Source organism: Anopheles coluzzii, chromosome 2 (genome assembly GCF_943734685.1).
Source record: "Anopheles coluzzii chromosome 2, AcolN3, whole genome shotgun sequence".
Classification (NCBI taxonomy): domain Eukaryota; kingdom Metazoa; phylum Arthropoda; class Insecta; order Diptera; family Culicidae; genus Anopheles; species Anopheles coluzzii.
The window spans coordinates 14,340,781-14,363,457 of record NC_064670.1 but is presented as its reverse complement, the minus strand read 5'-3'; the positions used below and the strand labels follow the sequence as shown (position 1 = coordinate 14,363,457).

Below are 22,677 nucleotides of genomic sequence, written 5' to 3'. Positions count from 1 at the left end.
TTTTTCGAAAAATAAAAAAAAATTAAAGGGTGTTTAGCAGATGAGAGACAGAGAGATTTGGACATGTAAAATATCCAGGTAAAATGTTGTAAAAATCCAATTTCATCAATTGACTAAAGGCCGGGCTACATTGATCGTACTCCGTAGTGTAATTTCGATTTTCACTAGCGCATCTGGTGGCGGCTGGTGGAAGCTTTTTTTTGTCATCAATGTGATGGTCGTGCCGGATCTCAAATTTAAGTTGTTTTTACACCGTTTTTCGATGCGAAAATGGCTGAAATACGTGAACAACATATTCATCTATCAATTGCATAGCTTTTCCAGTCCAGTTATAGTAAAAAAACAAGGAAAAATAACATATTTTCTGAAGCGGCTTCAAGTTGTTTAGCAAAATGCTTCGGTCAGCTGCCGCCAGATGCGCTAGTGAAAATCAAAATTACGCTTGCGAGTACGATCAATGTAGCCCGGCCTTAATATTACTAATTTAGCAAACACATAAAACAACGAAAAGCAAAAGCAACATCATTCACGAATGATTGATTTTATATTTTGTTGAAGTGCTTTAGAAATTGTAAATAAATCCTTTTAATTGCTAAACCAATGTTAGACAGTGATGTACATCAATGAAACACAAGAAAAGAAGCGATAGACCGCCCAAAGCACAGCATAACGCCAACATATGTTGCACCACTTGTCCCTTCGCCATCGAAACTGCGCAGAAGAAGCCGAAGATTGCACGCACACATCGCTACACCCGTCCGCGCAAGCATGCATTCCGAAACCCGAACGGAACGCACATTCATTCGCCTTCTCCTCGGCTGTGCAGTGGACAAATCACCAAGCCCAACAGTAATGTTAGTCGCTCTCGGCAGTACCTAGCACACAATAGCGGTGTGGTGTTCGTTACCCGGTTCCCTTGCCAAAACGCGACACGCCAGCAATGCCGCGCTAAGATACACCAACAAGATCTCGGTGCGTACGCCGTCGTTTCGCGTGACCCTCGCTGCGGACGACATTTATTATTGTTAGCTCCCACTCCGAACCCTGCGTGCGTGTGTTGTTTTGCGGAGGTGCTTAAACGCGTGTGTGGTGTTCTACCGTCCTTCTTCTTGTTTGTTCAGCAATTGATTGATTATAATTTCTTTTATCGTGGGGTGTTTCTTTGTGTGTGTTATGTGCTATTTTACACACCGCTAGCCCTTGGCTCTGTGGTGTTGTATGGGTGAAGATTCCGTGGCAGCGCATTCCAACAGAACAGTGAGTGAGTGTGTGCGCTTATCAGTGTCGGCTGCCCCGGTGGTTGGTTCCGTGAACGTGGATTTTTTTTTTGTTTTTTTTTGTGGCCCAAGCCCTTTTGCAGTACCGTCGCCCTGGCACCGTCCTCGGCGTGCCTTTACACGTAAACACAGAAGACATCAAGCGCTGGCGTGTAGTGTAGGGGTCGGTCGTGCAAATTCCCGTCCACCATCATCACCATCATCGGCACAGCACCCTCCGCATAAGGGGGTTGTAGGTAGCGCGCACCCCACGGCGACTGATTACGTCAACGTCTATTCGAGAAGCGCTTTTGCCGTTGTGGGGCAAAAACCACGAACCGACCAACCCACTCATACACACACAGAGAGACAGACGCACGTCCCTAGTGAGGGGTTGGGATTGGAGAGCATACTGGTACGCGCGATCGACGTTCTAAAGGGGGGGTGAGATCTTCTCGCGCGCGCGAACCTACTGATCGCATGTGTAAACGATCACGCAAAACAGCGAGAGAGAGAGCGAGGGCTAGAGACTCCGTGCTGTGCTTATATCGATTCATATTCATAGAAATTAATTTATGTGTTTTTCTTCTTCTTCTTCTTCTTCTTTGTATGCGGCATAATTTGGTACAGTTTCAGTGTGTCTCTTCTCAAGCAACACAGCATCCTCCGGCCACTGTTGGCCGTTTGAAGATTGTTTCGTTAGCAAAAAGTCTCGTTTTCTGCACCGAACCGCTCGAGAGGCGTGTAAAAGGTACAACGGCAGAGAAAGTGTCGTGAAGAAAGTGGCATTCCAACGGGAAGGCCAGTGCGTTATCCGGGTCTGAGATCAAGTGCCTTCCAAGTGTGTGTTTGAGTGTGTGAGTGAGTGTGTATGTTCATGTGAAGAAGTGAAAGATAAGATTGGCAGTTTTACATCCCAATCCCAAAAAAAATTTGTCTACTGATTCCTGTGCTGTACGGCACCGTGCAAAAAGGGCGTGCAAAGTGCACTTGTCCCCTGCTGGTGTGTGGTAGTGGCTATAAGTAAGTGAGTGTGTGTGTGTGTTTGTAGCGAAGGTAGCCGGAGGCGGCGGTAAAAGCGGCACAACGCGACAACATGATACACGTAGGTGACAATACCTGGAACCTGAAGGTCTACATTACCGACCTTCAGGTGCAGAAAACGCTGCGTGTCCGGGGCGATCTGCACATCGGCGGTGTAATGCTGCGTCTGGTCGATCCAGGTAAGTGTTTTTTTGCCCCCCAAACGTGTTGGGCTCGTGTTTCTATGTATCTGTGTTTGTACGTACGTGGAAAACATTGTGGGGAGAACGATGGCCGCGGTTGCACACCAAAACCGGACCACTTGCGCGAGCTAGCTGCTGGTGTCTTTGTGGGGAGGGAAAAAGGAAAATAAACTCGCGAAAGTATATGGCGAAAAAATCTCCCATACAACTGGACATCAGTTGCGTTGGCCTGCGGTGCAGTTGCCTTTGGCAGGTGTGTATGACCCATTGGAATGCGCTTTTACCCATCACCGTGGGGGCACACGGCACTTTGGTGCTAAAACGATTGTACCCATGGGTGGTGTTACGCATCGTAACGCATCAGGCGTTATGTTTACCTTACCTATTGTAAGGCTTCTAGTCGATAGGCTGGGTGATAAAATGAGCAAAATTACTCCCAAACTTTACAGGATATTGAACAAAACAGAGGAAATAGGCTTGAAAACACGATTAATCTATTTTAAAGCAGTAACAGCTTTAATATTCGGAATTATTCTACTTTTTGTAATCAAATTTAATTCTGTTGCACCACACTTGTTGGGTATTCTAAGGGTAACACACATGATATCGTACCTAAATGTTTACCAGTTGCATATTGCCACGAGTCACGAGAACCGAAATATGACCTCGGGCAGAACTAGATTAATGGTGTGTTGTCACGGAGCAATGAAGCAGAGGCACTTCCACGAATGTTTTCCAACGATTGTCAAAGAAACTATTCTATGAAGTGCATATCCCCCCGGGTTCGAACGCAGGAATCTCCAGCAATTGGAGTAATTATGCATAATACTTTATTGGGTAACGAATTGGGTGTCATTGTAGCACAGTCAAATGCATAAAACAACATCATATTCCACTTAGAAACAGCACATGAATTATTATTATTTTTTTTAAATAGACCATCATGGAGGAATTCTATAAAAAGTATTGAAATACTTGTGACTAATTCATCAGAGCCACTATTGATATACGTTTTAAAGTTTTATACTAACTAACGATACTATAAAATATACTTTGAAAAGGATTTTAGAAAATAAATCCTGAAAATGTTGCAACTTTAAGTAAATTACTGCACAAGAAGCATGCACGGCAGGTCCAGATGATAATTGTCTCCGATCTTCCGATCTACGAATTCCGATCTTATTGTCCCTTGAACTAAATTGTAAACATAACTATAGCTCTAATGAAACCATCAAAAGACTTCATTGATTCAAGCCTCTACATCTAAGGTCACAGTCACCGACAGCGGTCCAAAGATTGCCGAACACGCTCTCGTGCGCATTATAATGTCTGTTTGCACTTACCCCAGAGTCAATTAATGCCCCCGCGAGCGGGGCGGCGCCGATAAGATGTCGAGTCCAACTCCAACTCTACAAAAAGCTACCGGGCCCGGCTGAACCTGCAACCAAATGTGCAACACACTTTGCATTTTTCGCCTTCTGCCCAGTGCATGGTGCGCCGCCGTGTGTTCCATTGGCTCCATTCCATTGGCCTGTGTGTGTATGTGTGTTTTACGGCTTGTCCGGCCCCAGTGCAAAAACCCGTTCCCAGTACTGGAATGCCGTCGTTGCCCGTTTGCTTGCAAAAAAACAAAAACAACACCACTACACCTGAAGAAACCTCCCCGCGCGATTGGCGTTCCAAAGTTCGCACTGTGTGTGTTGGCGGAATCAACATTTTCGCCCATCAAAAAAAGGGGAAGGATTGTCCAAGGCACGCGCTCGCAATCAAGTCCCCTCGGGACCCGTGTGCTGGCTTTTCAACATTCACGTCGTGCCAGCGCCTGGGCTGCCTAACAAATCTCGTACCGGATGTACGAACCCCCCGCCCTTTACCGGAACCAACGCAGGCCCGGATGTGTGTGTGTGTGGGGAGCGAAGTTGCAGTGCAGATCAGTGTGACTCATGGACCAAAAATAATTATTTGGCCATCATCCCAGACGGTGGGAAGGTGAAGTGGCTGCTTACGTCATCATCCCGTCAGTTGTTGGACTTTCCGTCGTTTGAATGCAGGAGGATTGAGTTGAATTATGGTCCCAAACTTCGGTTCCGGATGTTGAACTTTCTTATTGTTCGTCCTTACGATTTATCGAGAAATGGTTACAGTTTTTTTGTTTTCTTAGGTGTGTGTGTGTGTAACTGATTTCATACCATTTTACCTTGGCCGGTCGCGTTCGCTCATCATTGCAAACGCACCCTTTATTTACATTCTACAGCATCCTATAACTACCCCTCAGGGCCATGTATGTATGCCAGTGTTGTTTGTGTGAGTGTGTCGCATACAGGCGGGATTTAAAAAGGAAAAGAAAGTGTTTGTCTTCCCAGCGGGCCGGGAAGGTAACTCACCATCATTTGGCGTTAACACGTCAGCGTGAAGAGCGGGCAAGATCCTCCTTCTCGCGCGTTTGGTCGGTCGGACGATCTGTCCCTCGCGTAGATCGGTTGCGGCGTCTTTCGGTTTGCGCTCAGTTTTCGATAGTTATTAATAGAATATTTTCATTTATTGAGGCGTTTGAAGCGCGAGTAAGAGAGGGCGAGTTGGGACAGAGAAAGCGTTCTTTATTCAGTGGCGATTGCTCGTCCTGCGAGATCGCTCGAGACGATGCCCTTCTAGGCAAACTCACACTAATGTTTTAAGCGTCAAACGTGAAGGCACCGGGCGCGCCTACCGCAGATCAACTATTCGTCTGTCATCAACAACAACAACAACAAGAACACGTACACTAATAGCACGAAGACACGGAGGGAGGCGGGGGAGCAGTAGTACGTGCCGTGCCGAAGGGCTGACCGGTAGCAATTCGAGATACCACCTAATACACAACACTACTGACCCGCAAGCTGATGACGCAGCACTTACGACGAACGGTAGCCACCCAGCACAGGCAGCTTATGGCTGCGGATGGATTGAATCTGCTGCTGCCAACCACACCTCGAAGCGAGAGAGCACTACACACACAAACAGCGAGCGCGTTCGAAGAATGGGGTGAGATAAACAAGCGCGCGCGCTCGCGATCCTCAGCGATCAGCAGCACCAACACCACTTTGAACAGCGCGTCTCGACGAAAGATTTATCTTCCCTTTTGGTTGGTCGGTGTATGTGTGTGTGTGTGTGTGCTGGTGCTGATGAGTCGGTGGAGCGCTGCACCGTATCGCGACTATACGCGCTGTGTGTAGAGGTACGCGCGTCGCCTTCATACACCTGATAAAGATGGCAATGGCGACGCTACTATCGCGACCCGGTGGTGTATTAAATGGCCGACGGTTCTCGTGGTAAACATTAATTGAAGGGGGCGTTCCTTTGGCCGTTTTGTTATAATTTTACCTACATTATCGGAACTCTTCTTGCTCAGGTTGGATGGATTGGAATTTAATTGGGAAAAGTTTGTTTTAAACTAAAATATAAACTGCACTACAAAAGGAAAAAAAGGGAAAGCAAAACTCACCATCATACGCTGTCGCAGCATGGTTCGTTCGCTTGCATCCATCCGTTCCGCAGCCGTATAGCAATGTGGTCTTGTTCTTGCTCCATCTCCATGCCAACCATCCAGTTCAGTTCACCTCAGCGCACTCCTTCCCTCAGTTTCCCCCTCAGACACTGCGAAGGTACCGTTTTCTTTGCCCGCCGCACTCTTACCATATAAGGAACTCGTCCTTGGTTTCATTTTAAGCTGTGTTCGCGCCAGTGCCTCCGGTTCCGCCATCGCGTTATGGTCGTCGTGCGTGATCATGCTGCAGCAGCAGCATCATAACTACCTCGCTCGCACAGGGTGTTTCGGTGATCATCGGATCTCTCTGTCTCGCTTTATCGCCCCCAAAAACAGCCGTGTCAAGGAAGTTCGAACTGCTTGTTCGAGGGTGTAGTGGAAGGGAGAAACCATGCACAAGACGGGTGTGAATTCTAATGCATTCCCCTCTCGTGCCAAGTTTCATCCCCGCACACACAAACATTACATTACCAGCACACATGGTGTTTAATATTTTGTTTACGAAAATACGCCCGACCGTTTCCTTCGGTCGCTCTTTTGCCCGGATCGATCCAAGAGACAGGCGGTGGAGAGAGCAAGGGAGGGGGCGGATACGACGCACGTAAAACAAAACACATCAACACACTTGTTCCCACACACCTCATCGTCCGTGCGGAGGCAATCTGCATCCTCCATTCCGATACGGGGTTATACTGGGAATCTTAAAAACATCAAGTCCCTCAATCATTTCCACACGGACCAAACGCAATGTAGCGCGTCCGCGCGTACACACACACACGCATACCATCACTCCCAAGACGCGTTTGAATGATGCACAACAGACAGAAAGACCTTGTCGCGCACTGGTCTTGTACTCCCATCCGCTGCGTAGCCATGGCTGCGCGTTGAGCTAATGGTTCGGCTCCATGCGTCTATACACCTTGGGCAATAGTGCGCCTACGAGCGAGCAAACGAATGATGATCGTTTGTGTTTGTGTGTGTGTGTCTGTGCGGGTTGAGAGGAAGTAGAAGTGAGGGGACACACACACGCACACATTCAGGCCCACTCCGGGAAAGGAAGTAGCGCAGACGGTTCCGATCGACAATCTCGACATCGGAAGAAACCCCAATGGTGCTAGAAACTATTCCATTGAGCACATTGAGCACGGCGTGTTTCTTCTTCCTTCACCTCCTCTTTCACGTTCACGTTCGTCCACCCGTTGGTACTTGGTACTGCCAGGCCTGCTTTAATCAGAACTCCTTGAAGCGGATGATCTAATGTGTGGATTGGTGAGGTATTGCGGACGGAGGTGACTGCTCAGGCCGCCGAGCGATTTCATCGCAGCGCTTGTGTCTCATTTACATTCGAAGGATCGGGCGTGTTTGTTTATGCTAAATTAATGGTGGACAGTCTCCGATACCGTCAAACGGGGACGGTTCAGTAGTCGCCACAGCAAACCTAGATCAGATCGATTGCGCCATCTGAGTTGGCCTTGGATTGAAGGGATGATGTCGTGTTGTGTGTTGAAGTTAGGCCCAGGTCTATGAAAATGTTACATGGAACATTTTCGGACGTTTTTGCATACCAAAACGGGTACAAAATAATTTCAACATAATTTTAAATTACTTTTTGAGCAAAAATGTTTACAGTTTTTGAAATAAATAAAAAATCCAGAAATGCTATTGCCATTGCCTCAACATGTTAGCATAGACCCGGGACTTAGGAAGACATTCGTTGAAGCAGTATTTGTATGAGTTGTTAAACGAGTTGTTTTTAACCGCGCGGCTACATGAGGTGAAATATACAGCGAAATGTACTATTTGACAGGCGAAATATCTGACGGATAAAGCATCACAGCAACCAGCTGATGTGCAATGTAAACAAATAACGTGCACAAAATAGTAATTAACTTCATTAAATAACTTCAATATTGAGTACTTCGTCAATTTTCAATCAACAGTTCATAATTTCTTCTTATTAGAGAATGTTCTGCTTAAGAAGATATTATTTTTAATAGAATTTCCAAAGCGGATGTTGTGTCTCCCCCAACCCTTTAGCTCTACCTGTCAGATATTTCACCTGTCAAATAGTTCATTTCGCTGTATATTTCACCTCATGTAGCCGCGCGGTAAGAGCTTTATATAGCAAGCATTCTCCAGAAATCCTTCAACCACTTCATATTACAAAGTGTTCCCTCAGCAATGAGATTCGCGGTTAACGCAATGAACCATTTGCCCCCGTTGTTTCGTTTTAAACCCCAAAAACGCATCTTAAAGCACACGCCCTTGAGAAAAACAACGACATAAACGAGCGAGCGAGAACATTATGACTGCATGTGTTCCAATTTTTTCTCCCCCCGTCGTTTGACAGGGGAAACACCGACACGATGTTCGGTAGCAGCAGCAGCAACAGCAGCAGCTGGATGTACTTTACCAAACTCCCTCTCTTTGTGCGTTGTGAGCACGAGGCGCGGGCGGCACTTCATCCTAAACCGCCAGCCGACCATCCACTTCTAACCTTCTACGAGGCGTCCAGCACCACCACAAACGCGGTCCTTTCCTTTCATTTGGATGGCATTTTTGCTTCGAATCATGACAGTTTCGGCGCAGCTGCTGCTGCTGCTGCTGCTGAACCCTGACCAGCCGCTAGGGCGGATCGCGTACGCAAGGGAAGCACACAAGGCGCAAAGCGCAAAACAAATGCTGGCATTCAAACAGCGGGGGTACCGTACCGACCCTGATTTCCACGTAAACGCTCCTCCCCTCCAGCCGTTGGTACGATAAAATTCTTTTCGCACATACGCCCGCAGGCGGCATTAGCTCCCTTTTTTTTCGCCGTCATTCGAGGGGCGTCGTCGCCGTGATCCCGTCGGTACGATAAGGCGTTGCGTTTTTTTTTTCGATGGGGCGACGCGCGCGCTTCCCCAACATTGACATTGAATTCCACCACCATCGCCCCAAATGGCGTACGTACGTTGGCAGCAGAAGCTCGGGCGCGCGCTCGAGCCTAGACCTACATTCGGAATCTTCCGCTGTTTGCACAGTTTGCGGCAGACATCACGTGTACCATTCCACCACTGCCATCGCCATTAGGAACACAATCAAACACAAGACACCGTGCCGTGGCCCGGGCCGTAACTACGCGCGATCGGAAAAAAGGGTCGTGGTGTGCGCGCTATCACTATTCAGCACCGGATAACTCCCACCCGTCCAGACACTGCAGCCAGCCACAGTGACACTTTTACCGTCATCGGCGCTGGATTAAATGGGAAATTTTATCACCAGTGTTCGGTGACGGTGAACCAGGGTTCCGAGTGAGCGGAAGGCCGGTTCTAGGCGGTATAACGGCAACCTTTCCCCGATATTGAACGGAAGGAAGCGGGTTAATTTCCTGCCACAAAGCCGCCTGCACAAGGTTATGGCGTGTAAATTGAGTGATTAATAGTGGCTAATGGAGCAATAAAAATGTCGGTGGCCAATGTCCTGTGTCCAGGCGGGTCGATATAGAGGTTTAGAGAGGAGCGTGAGCTTGAAAAGGAAGGATATGATGAGGTTTACTGTTAGCGTCTTGTTTGATTGATTAGGTCAGGATATGAAATGGATGATGCGGGAGTTTTGTGCAATAAACTAAAACAGAATGAGATTTAATATTCGATATTAAACGCATTAATATCCCTGAATCGTATGCTTCTAATTAAATTGCTTCGAAATACCTTGCAACACAGCACGGTGCCGCCCCGTACAAAGAGCGATAAATAAAACTCGAACACTCCTTTCACCGCCCCAAAACCCCTCTTCTGTCGTCTCTTCTGTCTGGTGAAGGTTTTGTTTTAGCTTGAAACACACGCTGCCTCGGTCGCCACGAGATGATGCTCAAGTTCGGCTAGCGGTTTTTGTACTATTTATAGCACCAAGAAAAACGCAAAAACCCATCGCAATCGCACACGCATGCATAAACCATTCTGCTTGGGAAGAATTATTAGGGCGAGCGAGGGAAGGGAGGTAGTAAGATCGGAGTCTAATGTTTTCGAAAAACAATCGCCTTCCCTCATATCACCTCACACTGCGCTCCTCGGTTGGAAATCTTCCACTCGGTGCTGTTGAGATATTGCCGAGCATAACTTTAACCTTCGCCGATGTGTGTTTCGAATTCTCATAAATATCTGCGAGCATCGCTTTTTATAGCTCGCCCAACAAAGTCCCAGTTCCCCGGATGCCGAGACAACTGAGACGACGCCGCCGCAACCCGCCGCGCTCGTACATGTCGACTAGTCTGGCAATGTTTCGGTTCGGTTGGCAACTTTCCGTCCAGGGCCAGGGCGGGTCCCGGCCCCGCGGAAGAATTCCAGTGAAGTGCGAAGGGTATTGGGAAAGCCGGAGAGTACACCGGAGGTGTCATTACGGGTCGGAAGAAGATGCAAAAGGCTTTGGAGGAAATCTGAATCCATCCGGAGAGCACTTGAGATGAGTTACTGTGTGTGATCTTCATGTGTGTGTGTGATGAAAACCACACATCTGCAGTTGGTGTGAGCTTATGATTACTGCTCTACGAGTTCTTGCGAGTGATCGATGCCAAAAGACCAGGAAACCCGCATTCTAGTCGTGATGGGTTATTTTTAGGGTCATCTTCCAATAACCAACAACTAACCAATCACTGCTGCACTAGTCTTTTAAAAACGTTACCGATACTGACCGATCTGAATGTCTTTCAAGTGGTTGCACAAATTCCGACATCTAACCCAAATCGACGACCCATCAGTGTGGAAGTTCCTGAATGTCCAACCATTCAGAGGCAGGAGAAATAGACAAGAAGGAGCGGAAAATGAAGCGGAATGAATTACACTGTACAACGCGCATACACACCCCCGGTAACTGCCAGCAGATGGTTTTGCTCTGTTGGGCGATGGTACGGAATGGGCCGGGCAAGGAGGAAACAAATATACGGGACTGTGACCGCCGGAGATCTGTGGGCAGGGTTTAAATTACGACCCAAATGTGCGGCGGTGAGCGCATCCCGCCTGGGAAGAGAAAGTATGCACACAGTTGCACTAAATTGCAAGCGAAAGTTGTTGCGAGTGAACGACGCGTACATTGTAAAGGGATATTGGTGCTGCAACCATTAATTGTGTGCATCCTTTTGTTACATTTTATCGGTTTCAAAAGGGATGTGCAAATCGACCCTCCGTTGGGCCGTTTATGGGCCATCGGGCCATCGGGCCAGCGGCTGCGGATGTTTGACAGCTTAATCTACAAACGGTTTATTGCTTCGTGGCGAAATGTTGTTCGAACCATACCCTGTAACGTTTTCTGCCAACAGCGTAGATTAGCACCGTGTGTACTGAGCCTTATCTTGTCAAATGTTTGTATGTTGTATGATGTTTTATTTATCTTCGAAGTACGTCAACATATCAAGTAATGTACGATGTTTACAACCATATAAGGATCGTTGGTTGGTACTTAACAGATCAACAGTTTGAATTCCATTTGAATCAGCATATACAATAAAGCTTTATTTCATCGATATCAATATAGAAAAATAGCACAAAAAGGAAACTTAAACATTCACTAGGATTACGGTGATAAACTAAACCACGCACTGTTGGCTGTTGAGGCGGATTACTTAAACATCTCCTCGTTTGTCTTTCCCTTTTCCAGAAAACCCGAAAGATTGGTCAGACCACGCACTGTGGTGGCCGACCCGGAACCAATGGCTGACGCGCACCAAGTCAACGCTCGACCAGGTGGGCCTACACGCGGACGCCCTGCTGCACTTCACACCGATGCACAAAACGTTGCGAGTTCAGGTAAGCGGCCTCGTCAATTTCGTTGGAACGGAACGAACCCACCCTTGTACCTGTTTTATCGCCTCAGAATGGGTGGATTACCGTTGTAATCCAGTTGCAACACCAACAGTACACACTGGATCTTAAGCTATGTCAAGAAACCGTACACGTAGGAGTCTCAAACATCCATCTCCTGGCTCTACTGGAATGGCTTAATTGGCCAATATAGTTGCAGTAGTTTCCGGTACAACGACGCCATCTGTACGAAAACCGCAACGTGGACAATCATTTCGCAGGTCAACGAGCGGGGTCTGTTTGGCGGCCTTTTTCTCTTTGAACGTGCTCTTGCCGCTGCTGCTGCTGCTGCAAATGAACAACTCTCGATCGGTCAACAAGATGATCGTGTTATTTGACTATCCCAAAAAACAGTTGTCCCAACCCTCCTCAAGTATTGCGGTATCGAATTTAACACCGCAGCAGCGTTTGCTGGTCTTGCGTGTGTGTGTGTGTGCTATTTGATCTTCGCACGTCCCACACAGAACCGATCCGAGAGCAACTCTGCGATCTCATAGCAGCATACAGAGTGGGAGGAACTGCTTATGAAAACCGAAGAGAGTACCCAACCCCATCCCTGCACACATCTAGGCCATTAAAGCAAACAAACCAACAACAAAAAAGGGCCAACTCCGACGCTAAAAATATGAAACGCGACCGATCACTTTCTGGCGTACCCTAGGTCCGCCATTTTTATTGCCTATTGACCTTTTTCGGGGGTTGGTCCGTTCGTCGTCCCGCCACAGCAAAACACTCTCTTAACGAGCACGTGCATGTGCGCGGCTTTTGCAGCGAAGATGCGCGAGCTTGGGGCACTCCATCACCGCACGGCCGATCATAACCGGAGATGACATGGCCACACTCCATCCCCGTCCTAGACTAAAGAAGAAGGAGGCCGTGTGTTGGCGTGGCGTATCGAAATGAACCACATCCGCTGGCCCCACGCTGCTGACCAGCCGAGTGCGCGATCAGTTGCGCGATCGTACGCAGCGGCTTATTTTTAGGCATGAGAGGCCATCCCCGCCCGCCCCGTTGTTGAAGTCGAAGTCGAACGTGAATGCGATCGACCAGCGACGACAACCCCGGTGGTGCGTCTCCGTGCGCCCCCCCCTCCCCCTGCATACGATTGTTTTTGCCAAGCGTAGGTTTGCCGGTTGCGCGGTAACGCAAATGCATTAGCATACGAGTGTAGCAGCGGTTAAAATGTACCGTACAACTTCGCACGAACCACCTAATGAATGTTTGAAATGTGGCACGATGGGCGGGTTTTTGGAGCTGTTGGCTCACTGAGGCGTAAAGCTTTTCGCCAAGTGCATGGTTCTGCGTATGGGAGGCGTCAGGGAAATTCAATCTCCACCTCCAGTGGTCACATTCCAGCAGCAGAAGGATTCATTAATCTTGACCAGGGGGAGAGAGGGCCGTGGGACACCTTACAGCCGCCGAATGGCGCTTGTGAGTTAGTTCGGATCTAGTTTGGCCACAGTTCGAGTCGGGTCTGCTTTGGGGCCTGTGCGTGGAGGCGTTACGGGTGCGATCGACGCTTATTATGTGGATATGCATATTTTAGAATGTTAAATGACTCCCCCTCAATGGTGAGCGCAAAATGTCAAGTGGCGGAGAGGAGTGATCGTTAATCCAATTATGGTACGGTTTGGTGACGTATTGCGCTATCAACAGTGATCCACACCTTTGCTCGGCTAGCAACATCCGGTCTCCGTTGGAGTACGTTCTGCCGCAGCTAATAAGGTGTGCAGTGTGCAGGTTGGAAGCATTCTTGCAAGCACACCACAACACTCCACACCGTTCGTCGATCTCCTTAAATCTCCCACCGGATGGGTTTGGTTCAAGGTTTGAATCACGCTCCCCGCGCCAGAACACTTTACCAAGAGAGGAAAGGGACAGAGCAACCAACACACACAGACACCTACGAATGGTTACAGCAGGGGGGAGCAGCACCTGTTGGTTGGTTGGTTGCCCGTCCAGAACAAACCTGGCCACCGGCCAACTGTTCGCGTTTGGGTGCGTTTGCGCACCAAACCGTGGGTTAATGCCAATTTGAGGCGAGTGTTTTAGAATTTTTCGAAGGAAAACTTTCGTTCCCCCGGTCGCTCTTTTTTTGTTTTTAAGTAGTTTAGCAAAACAGTTGTGATGGGGGACACCCAGCAAAACCCACACACACACACACACACACACACAAACACTGTGCGCTACAAAGTGGCGGATACTTGACATTTGACGCGAAGGGCGTCGAAAAGTGGCTGCCTGGTTTAAGTGGGCGACGACGACGACGACGATGGCGACGTGATTGCAACAGCGGCCCAGGCTGTTAGCACACAGGTTGGCCTTCTTTCGGCGTTCGGAATGGACGTGCGTGTGTGTGTGTGTGTGTGAGAATGCCAGAGCCTGTCCCGACCATTCGGTATCAGAACCGCGCGTATCTCCCGATCCACGGCCCCGCATGTTTACCGTGGTGTATTTGCTCTGTTTATCAGTGGGTACACTAACTAGTTCCCCACCGTTAAGCCTGCGGTGTTTGTTATGAAACTCAAGCATTTTTACAACCCCTTTGGCTTGCGCTGGTTCCATTACAAGCCTCTACCAGATGGTGAAGGAGTGAAAGAAAGAGGCACGAGAGAAAGAGCTTAATGGTGAATTAAGTATTAAAACATGACGCAAACACTTCGTCGTCGGTTATCGATTATCGTAAATGTTTGAATAAAACTATTGCGAGTTCTACGCGTTGAGCTCTCACTTGAGTCATTCGCACAACTTTGAAGCAATCCAAAGGCGAGAATCGAGACCACACATTTACCCATTTGCGTCCCAGCTCCAAGCAAACACATGCGATTGGGGCGATGCTTTTTGTGATGCATTTGCAAGCGCTTTGTTGGCGCCTAACCAAGTCGTTGTGCTGCCCCGCTGGTTACTCGCTATCACGACACGGAAGGGGGAAAACGAGTGCCAAGGCCCCAACCGGACCAAACCAACGGGACCTACTGAAAAGCGAAAAAAAAGGGCGCTCGCTGATCACACTTTTTCGCATGAATCACTATCACTATAATGGATGGACAAACATAAACCATACATGACTCATGCAAAATGCTGACAGGCGCGCTTGTACCGGACCGCAACGAACACTTTCTCCCAAAAAAGGTCGTGATTCGTTTCGTGACACGCGATATGATGAGGATTTTCGACAAAAAAGCTCGATCCAACAAATTAGGATTAAATCTTCATTTTGCTGCTAGAAACGGTGACCAGCCAGTTCCAGCGGATAAGCGAGCCGCACTAAAAGTTGATCAACGGCGAAGCTGTGAATGAACGGACAGCGGCCATTTAACGCCTTTTCAAACAATTCATTAGAGTAACGCACAACTGGCGACGCCAACAGAGAGAGACAAGAGTTACGAATTAATTATTCCGTTTTGGCGTGTCGCGCAGCTCACACATTCGGAGAGCTTTTTGGGCCATGACATCAGTGCGATACACAGGCCGTCCAGAACGGCGTCCAGTTTTGCACGCGCCATCGAATGCCCGTTTCGGAGTACGGTGCTGGCCATTTGGTCACGATTTTACCGTGCGCCATATCCGTATGCGGGAGCAAGGGATGGAATAACTTTGCTTTGTTTGGGGCGCGGGAGGATTATTTGTTCGCTCCTCGCAAGATAACGAAACAACGGCCGCTGTTGCTGAGGCGTAGAACCAAGGCACGCACAGAATATCGCGGCACACACCAAAGTGACTGAAAACAGAAACAAACCGCTCCAGTATTGGTGTGCTTTTTTCACGCGATGACTGGATAACGGAGAAGATCGCAGCGCACACGAAACTGGGTCACCGAAAGTCCCCCAATGCGTCCCCTCACGGTGATCGAGAGAGAGAGAGAAGGGCAGAATTTGTTTGTTTTTATTAACTAGTTGATGGCCCAGCCAGCGATTAAATCAATGAATGAGCGGGGAAAGTAGAGGAGCTGTGATTTTGTGCGCATCAGACATTTAAATTCTCTCGCAAGACTTTCTTCCCATGGCGCGCCGTCGGCTAGCCGGAGGATGGGCACAGCAGCGCGTAAGGAAGTGAAAGCGCGCGGGGTTAATTTAAACGGTTTGCTGCCCTCGTAATGAATCTTAATTGAAATGTGCCACCAACACATGCCAACGTTTTGCTGCCGCCCGCTTGGGGTATCATCGTCACGTTCGGCACGTTGTGCGCACGGGAATGCGTTAGCCTTTATTATTATGGGGCTGCGGACATGAACTAAATTGCTCGCCACGGTGGGGCGAATGACGAAGGTTCAAGGTTCTAATTGATAGCTAGTTTGTGGTTTGCTTTATGACACTCTCATACTCGATTGCATGGAACAATGCATTAATCATAGACGCTCTTGTTGCATCACATTTGCTCCCCCATTTTTTAGATGCCGGACCTCCGATACCTAGACTGCCGGGTTGACTTCTCCATCAAAACGTTCGGTGCGGTGGTCGCACTCTGCAAGGACCTTGGCATCAGACACCCGGAGGAGCTGTCCCTCTGCAAGCCGCTCGAGCCGATGCATTTGAAGAAGAACTACGCCGACCTGGCGAAGAAGAAGATCCCGATCGAACAGAATGGCAACGGGCGGGACTACATCCATCTGGCGCCGGACACCAACACGTTCATCCCGGTCGCTGCACACAACCTGAATGGTAGCAACGGCAGCCTGGACGGCCCGGTCCACCAGGGACCGTTCTCGTGCGCACCGGTACCGAACGCGCACTTCTCCACGCCGAAACCGGCCCTCCAAAGCACACCGATCAGCTCACCGACGGGCGTAAGTTGTAGCTTCTTTCGTGCGACTTCGCTAGCTGCAACCGATTGTAATGGTCTCTTCCCGTTCCTCTTTCAGACACTACGACACGGCCATGGGTCGGGCAATAGCGATTCTTCGTCCAGCACGGGCGATGGGAATGAAAACCTGGCCTACAGTCCGTACGCACCGAGCCCGGAGGCACGATCGCGCCTGCTGAAGCCGAAAACGCTGGTCGAGCGGGCGCGCATGAACATTAGCTGGCTCGATTCGTCCCTCTCCATCATGGAGCAGGGCATACGGGAGTTTGAGACGCTCTGCCTGCGCTTCAAGTACTACACGTTCTTCGACCTAAACCCGAAGTACGACCAGGTGCGCATCAACCAGCTGTACGAGCAGGCCAAGTGGCAGCTGCTGAACGAGGAGATCGACTGCACCGAGGAGGAGATGCTGATGTTCGGCGCGCTGCAGCTGCAGGTGAACAAGCAGAACGAGGTGCCGCAGGCCGACTCGGGCATCGACACCTCCAGCCTGGACAATGCGGCAGACGACGACGTGGATGCGGCACTGCGCGAGCTGCAGATTACGCTCGAGGGACCGAGCAATGGAGTGAACGCTGGCGACATTACCCACATCCCGGAGCTGACCGATTATTTGCGATTCTTGAAGTAAGTGTGTGTGTGTGTTCGGTACTGCTTGCGCAGGAACTGTACGCTTTTGGGGACGAGGCTTTACCGTACCCTCTTTAATCTTCCCTCTTTCGCAGGCCGAAAAAGTTCACCCTGAAGGGCTACAAGCGCTACTGGTTCACGTACAAGGATCTGCATCTGCATCTGTACAAGTCGCGCGAGGACGCGCGCGCCAACAGTGCGCCCCAGGTGACGATCAATCTGCGCGGGTGCGAGGTGACGCCCGAGGTCAATCTGGCGCAGAAGAAGTTCAACATCAAGCTGGAGGTGCCGCTCGAGCAGAGCATCAACAGCGAGATGTGGATCCGGTGCGACAACGAGGAGCAGTACGCAAAGTGGATGGCCGCCTGTCGGCTCGCGTCCAAGGGCCGGTCGCTCGCGGACAGCTCGTACGACAGTGAGGTGGCCAGCATCCGGTCCTTCCTCAGCATGCAAAAGCCGGCCCAGGCACCGGCCATCAATATCAATCCGGGGGAGATTGATCCGAGCGAGTATCTGGCACCGCGGTACGCGAAAAAGCTTAAAAGCAAAGCCATGATCCGCATGCTGGAGGCGCACGCGAACGTGAAGGATCTGTCGCTGATCGAGGCGAAGCTGAGCTACATCCGGGCGTGGCAGAGCCTGCCCGAGTTCGGCGTCACGCTGTTCGTGATCAAGTTCGACGGGCACAAGAAGGAGGAGCTGCTCGGTGTCGCTAGCAACCGGATCATGAAGATGGACATTGCCACCGGCGACCATTTGAAGACGTGGCGATACAACACAATGAAGGTGGGTAGTTTTGTTGTGGGGTGTATAATTGGAGGTTTCTGACAGTTACTGACTCATTGCTCTCTACGATTCTGTTTCACTGCAGGCCTGGAACGTCAACTGGGAGATTCGGTGCATGATGGTACAGTTCCAGAACGAAACGGTCGTATTCTCCTGCCTGTCGGCGGACTGCAAAGTGATACACGAGTTCATCGGTGGCTACATCTTCATGTCAATGCGCTCGAAGGAAACGAACCAGACGCTCAACGAGGAGCTATTCCACAAGCTAACGGGTGGCTGGAATTAGGGAGGTGAAAAGGGGAGACGTCAATAACATGTCGTTCTCAAAACAAACACACACACAACCACAGTATGGCATGGCGATGCCTTGGCATAATTTTACTTGTTTTACGTGTAAACTTTAATCTTCGTTTTGACTCTTTTGTTGTACTGTACATAACATTAGTTGATTAGAGAGTATAGCGTTTACTGTATAATCGTGTCCCTCTCCCTATCCATAGGGAGGGGAAGATCCCAATTAACCCTTTCCGTTTGTATTCTTTTGAGCCGTTGCTTCGGGACGATGTTGTGGCAGTTGGACCAAAGATCGGCCGGGTCCCATTGCTGTATCACAGTTTTCTTTGGCAAAACATAAAGCTTTTGTTGTCTAACAAATTTCTGCAGCAACAAGCAGAAGCAAAACCAATTCGATTTAGGGTATGTGCGACACGCGAGCTCGGGCTTGGTGTCTTAGCTCCAGCGTGCGATTGGAACTATTTGTGTACGAGTTTTAGCTAGCAATTGTTAAAAGAAATATTGGAAGCAAGCCCGAAGGAAAGCAAAAAGCGAAAATACAATCAAATTGCCTTACTTATTGATAATTAGAAGCGAAAGTAAAAGTATTGAGGCGGCACGGTGATTGCGTCGGATTTGCCGCAACCATCCGTATCAAGCGGGATTGAACGCGTAACGACATTTGTGTCCGCGATAGCCTTCCAAGCGGGTTGTAGTGGATCCTGTACTGTCTTCCTGTACCTTTTTGCAGGATAATCAAGTGACAAAAACTAGAGAGAGAGAAAAAAACGGTGCCTCTTTGCAAAAGGATAATGGCTGACGTAGGCTGTAGCATGCACCTATGCCAACGATGGCAGTGAATGTGTATGTGTTTGTTCGTACGTTGTTTAGTATGTTTGTAATTGAGTTGGTCCCGTTTTCCTGCCTAATTTTAACACGCTACTGGTTAACAAAAACTTAACTTGAAACAGCAACAACTTAGTAGACGAACCGGCGAGCGACGCAACTGTCGAATGTAGACGCACCAAGCCCTTATCCGAAGCTACTTAACATGCTCGCACGGGGTGGCACTTAGCGAACAACTTACGCCTGATTGGTGGATATCCACTTACAACTAGCACAAACTAATTCGCTACCTCCCTTGCAATTACCGCTGCTGTTCGGGTTCGGGACACAGAGCGAGAACGCACGCCAGTTCGCAGCGAAAGGGGGGACGTACTGTTTTTTGTCATGTGTAATTCGTTCTTCGTTTCGTAGGCAAACATGTTAGGACTAATTTTACTGTTGTACTGAAGCAATAAATTCGATTAACAATTAATACCTGATGAGCAGTGGAGTTTTTCTCTTTCGTTCTCTCTGTGTGACTGTGGGATTGGAAGATTAAGCACCACTATTGGCGTTGGTGGGATCGTTGGGAGCAGTTGTTTGTTCGCGATTTTTCAAGGTGAAATTACGATGACGTGCTAGGATCTCCGTTTCGAGTTTGTCTACTAGTACCATTTTCTTTATAGCCGACACCAGACACGCTTTGTAGCTGGATTTGACACACTCTCCCGTTTTCGGAGCTAAAGCAGAACAAGAAACCACAAGCAAACGTGTCCGTTGGATGTTGGAAGGATGTTGAGGCGTTACTTACGAGGTTGTGTGGTGCGTGTCATTCTTGTACCCTTGGTTTGTATCTTTCTCTTCCTTTGCGGTGGCACGACATGGAAAATGTCTGCTAGCAGCGTAAATGATAACGTTTGAGATTGGCGGAAATGTAAAGTGTTTTGAGTCGGTTTTGTTGGACCTACCATGGATTTCATGACCGTTGCCGGATGGGTTGGTTTCTACGGTGTAGATGCACGTTTCCTGGGATGAGGAGCTTTCAGCTGGAAGGTAAACGTGCCATCAAAATCGTTACCATGCTGTTGTAGCAGATGTAAAGCATATATTTTACCTTTCTCTTCCGACATGTTGAATGTTTTATGTTGACAGCGTGATGACTTCACGGTTTGGTTTTGTCTTGAGAAATGGACTTCCTGTAGGTTTTTGCTGTACCACTGGAATGACAGCTCTTTTGGTTCTGCTCTTTTCGCTTTCTATGTGTTTTTGTATCGCCTTTTATACAGTTACCTATTGCATTCCACTAAATGAACGTTTCTGGCTGAATTGCTATGTTAAATTAGCAGAAAAAGAATTGCCTTTTAATGAACACGGACGGATGAAGCAAAGAGTTGATGTAAAGTGACGTGCCGATCCCTGGAAAGCCGATGTTTTGTAATGTGTTTCCTATAAATTCCGCTAGGTGGCGTTGAGCGCATTTGTTCGTCCAATTTGAAATGACGGTTGCACGACTACATAATCAATTTTTATCCGAAAATCAATTTTACACCTGTTTTACTCATTTGCGTCATTTATCGTTTACCGTTATTACCATTTTTATGCAGTTATCCAAACACAAGGGCAAGATCCTCGAACTGAAACAAAAACTCGTGTCATCATTGTGCGCTAAAGTTGGTCGTAGATCATCTTTGTTAGCAGAACCCGAAGATTATATTTATCCATATTGATGTTACAGACGACACGATGGTAAAACAACTATTCAATCCGCTCTCTCGCCCTCTTTCTCTCTCCCTCTCTTAAAGCCAGTGCTGATGTACGCGTTAGAGCACATTATGGAAACGAAGGCGCAACGAAGTACGAGGTGAAACAAAACGCTTCGAACCAAACCGAAGATCGAAGTATGCAACGCGAGATCATGACATTGTGCTCTAACACACTTCCCAGTAAGGCGGGCCGCTGCATTAGGCGGCCGGCCGATTGATTCCCGGTGGTCGATAGTTCGTGCTGATGACACGCCTGAAACAAATGTGGAGATGTTTAGGGCTGAAACCAGTGTGGAGCAGGGACAGGGGGCACTGGAGAGCGTGCAGCGTGCAAAACTCATCCTCATGTGAGTGAGTAAGGGTTTGCAGGTGGAGGGGAGGGTCAGTCTATTTACACTCGATTAGCGGCAGGAATGGCCCAGCTCAGGATGGCACCTGGCGACCGTTTGGGGGTGATGCGCGGAAAGTAGTAACGGGTCGCTTCCTTCGTCTGCTCGGCATCGTCCGTCAGTGGTGCATCGAGATTGTCCTTGGCGATCATCATGTCTGGTTGGGGGTGATGATAGACGACCATTAGTAACACAATCACTTTAAGTGGTTCAACATTCTACTCACTTTTGTACCTGTTGACCGTCCGTTTCTCCAACGGTTCTCCCATCCCGAGATCGGTGAACGAGCTTGGCGTCCTGTAAAAGACTGAGAGGAGATTCATTGTGAACACTAAGCCAAAGCAGGCAGTATACAGTTCCAAACAAAGAACTTACAAAGCTTTGGTGCTTCGAACTGATCCTCTGCTATCATTCGCTCGACATCGTCCTCATTTTTGTTACGCAGCCAGTCTGGTGGGTGAGGCAGTGAATATACCGTTTGGTAAGTCTTATTTAGGCTGCAAAAAGGGAATGCAATGCTTTGCATACACGAACCTTTGTAGAAATTCACACCTTCGGGATAGGATTCCACCAAGCACAGGAACCAAAACAGCTGAAAGGCAAACAGCCACAGGCAGCGCTTGTTGACTTCCATCGCCGTACGATGGAGAGTCCGTTTGATTGCCGAGTGCTGGGCGGAGTGTACTGCTCCAATAAACCTCCCACTCACAAACACCAAACAACCAACTCTTCGTCTCAGTCAACGGCACGCACTAGGGGTGCCTTTACCACTTGGCGAGCACTGTGTCTTCGAAAACTCCAGCGAGAGCGGCTAATTGCTCCGTCCAAGGGTGAAAAGAATACTAAACGCTTCCGGGCCGGGTGAATCGCGTTTTAAATAGCAAATCGCCACTATAACGATTTACTACGCAAATCGTGCACAACGGCTGCATCCCACGGTGCGTCATACCAGGCGAACGCAGTGGATGTATAGGAAGAAATAAAACGAACCTGTCACCCGCAGACAGAGCTGCGTGATGTGCGCCAAGCAGAGGAGCAATGGTTGATGGCGAATAAGGTAGGTAGGGGTTCATTTAGTTTCAAAAGGCAAGTTTAGGTAAGTTGTAACATTTTTGCTAAAATTTATCATTTGGAATTAAAACAATAATCAAATACATTGTAAAGAAATGTGTTATATTGGACAATATTTTGTAATGCAACTCGAAAATGGCAAACGAAATGTTACACGTGTCACTTGCAGACCGTCCGTTAGATTCTCTTCCCCCGTTCATTTGGCACGTTCATCTTCGTGCACGTGACTGCCAACAAAAGGATATATATAAAACAAGAGAAAATAATCTACCAACATAGGTCATCGTGCATTTCT

At 48.5% G+C, this 22,677-nt stretch overlaps 3 protein-coding genes across 7 annotated transcripts; 1 reads left to right on the top strand and 2 right to left on the bottom strand.

Annotated features, from left to right (window-relative positions):
• Window positions 1-770: 770 nt before the first annotated feature.
• Window positions 771-19,659, top strand: LOC120950309 (unc-112-related protein-like). 4 transcript variants are annotated; one of them, XM_040368254.2, is made up of 7 exons: window positions 793-972; window positions 1,887-2,479; window positions 11,640-11,788; window positions 16,236-16,628; window positions 16,704-17,272; window positions 17,371-18,061; window positions 18,147-19,659. In XM_040368254.2, exons 2-7 carry the CDS (start codon window positions 2,353-2,355, stop codon window positions 18,345-18,347), a joined length of 2,130 nt encoding a protein of 709 aa, XP_040224188.1. In that variant the 5' UTR covers window positions 793-972; window positions 1,887-2,352; the 3' UTR covers window positions 18,348-19,659. The 4 variants fall into 4 exon arrangements, with proteins under 4 accessions (XP_040224186.2, XP_040224185.2, XP_040224188.1 ...); XM_040368252.2 differs by having other exon boundaries at window positions 771-854; window positions 16,236-17,272; XM_040368251.2 differs by having other exon boundaries at window positions 792-972; window positions 16,236-17,272.
• Window positions 19,016-20,542, bottom strand: LOC120950315 (uncharacterized). 2 transcript variants are annotated; one of them, XM_049606367.1, is made up of 4 exons: window positions 20,274-20,542; window positions 20,128-20,205; window positions 19,971-20,054; window positions 19,016-19,899 (listed from the first exon to the last, which is right to left on the bottom strand). In XM_049606367.1, exons 1-4 carry the CDS (start codon window positions 20,287-20,289, stop codon window positions 19,715-19,717), a joined length of 363 nt encoding a protein of 120 aa, XP_049462324.1. In that variant the 5' UTR covers window positions 20,290-20,542; the 3' UTR covers window positions 19,016-19,714. The 2 variants fall into 2 exon arrangements, with proteins under 2 accessions (XP_049462324.1, XP_040224200.2); XM_040368266.2 differs by having other exon boundaries at window positions 19,971-20,051.
• Window positions 20,543-20,844: 302 nt separating this feature from the next.
• LOC120949473 (uncharacterized) lies at window positions 20,845-22,159 on the bottom strand. Its single transcript, XM_040366791.2, has 5 exons — window positions 21,846-22,159; window positions 21,687-21,761; window positions 21,538-21,618; window positions 21,318-21,468; window positions 20,845-21,175 (listed from the first exon to the last, which is right to left on the bottom strand). The coding sequence occupies exons 1-5, from the start codon at window positions 21,943-21,945 to the stop codon at window positions 21,121-21,123; spliced, it is 462 nt and encodes a 153-aa protein (XP_040222725.1). The 5' UTR covers window positions 21,946-22,159; the 3' UTR covers window positions 20,845-21,120.
• Between the last annotated feature and the right edge of the window lie 518 nt (window positions 22,160-22,677).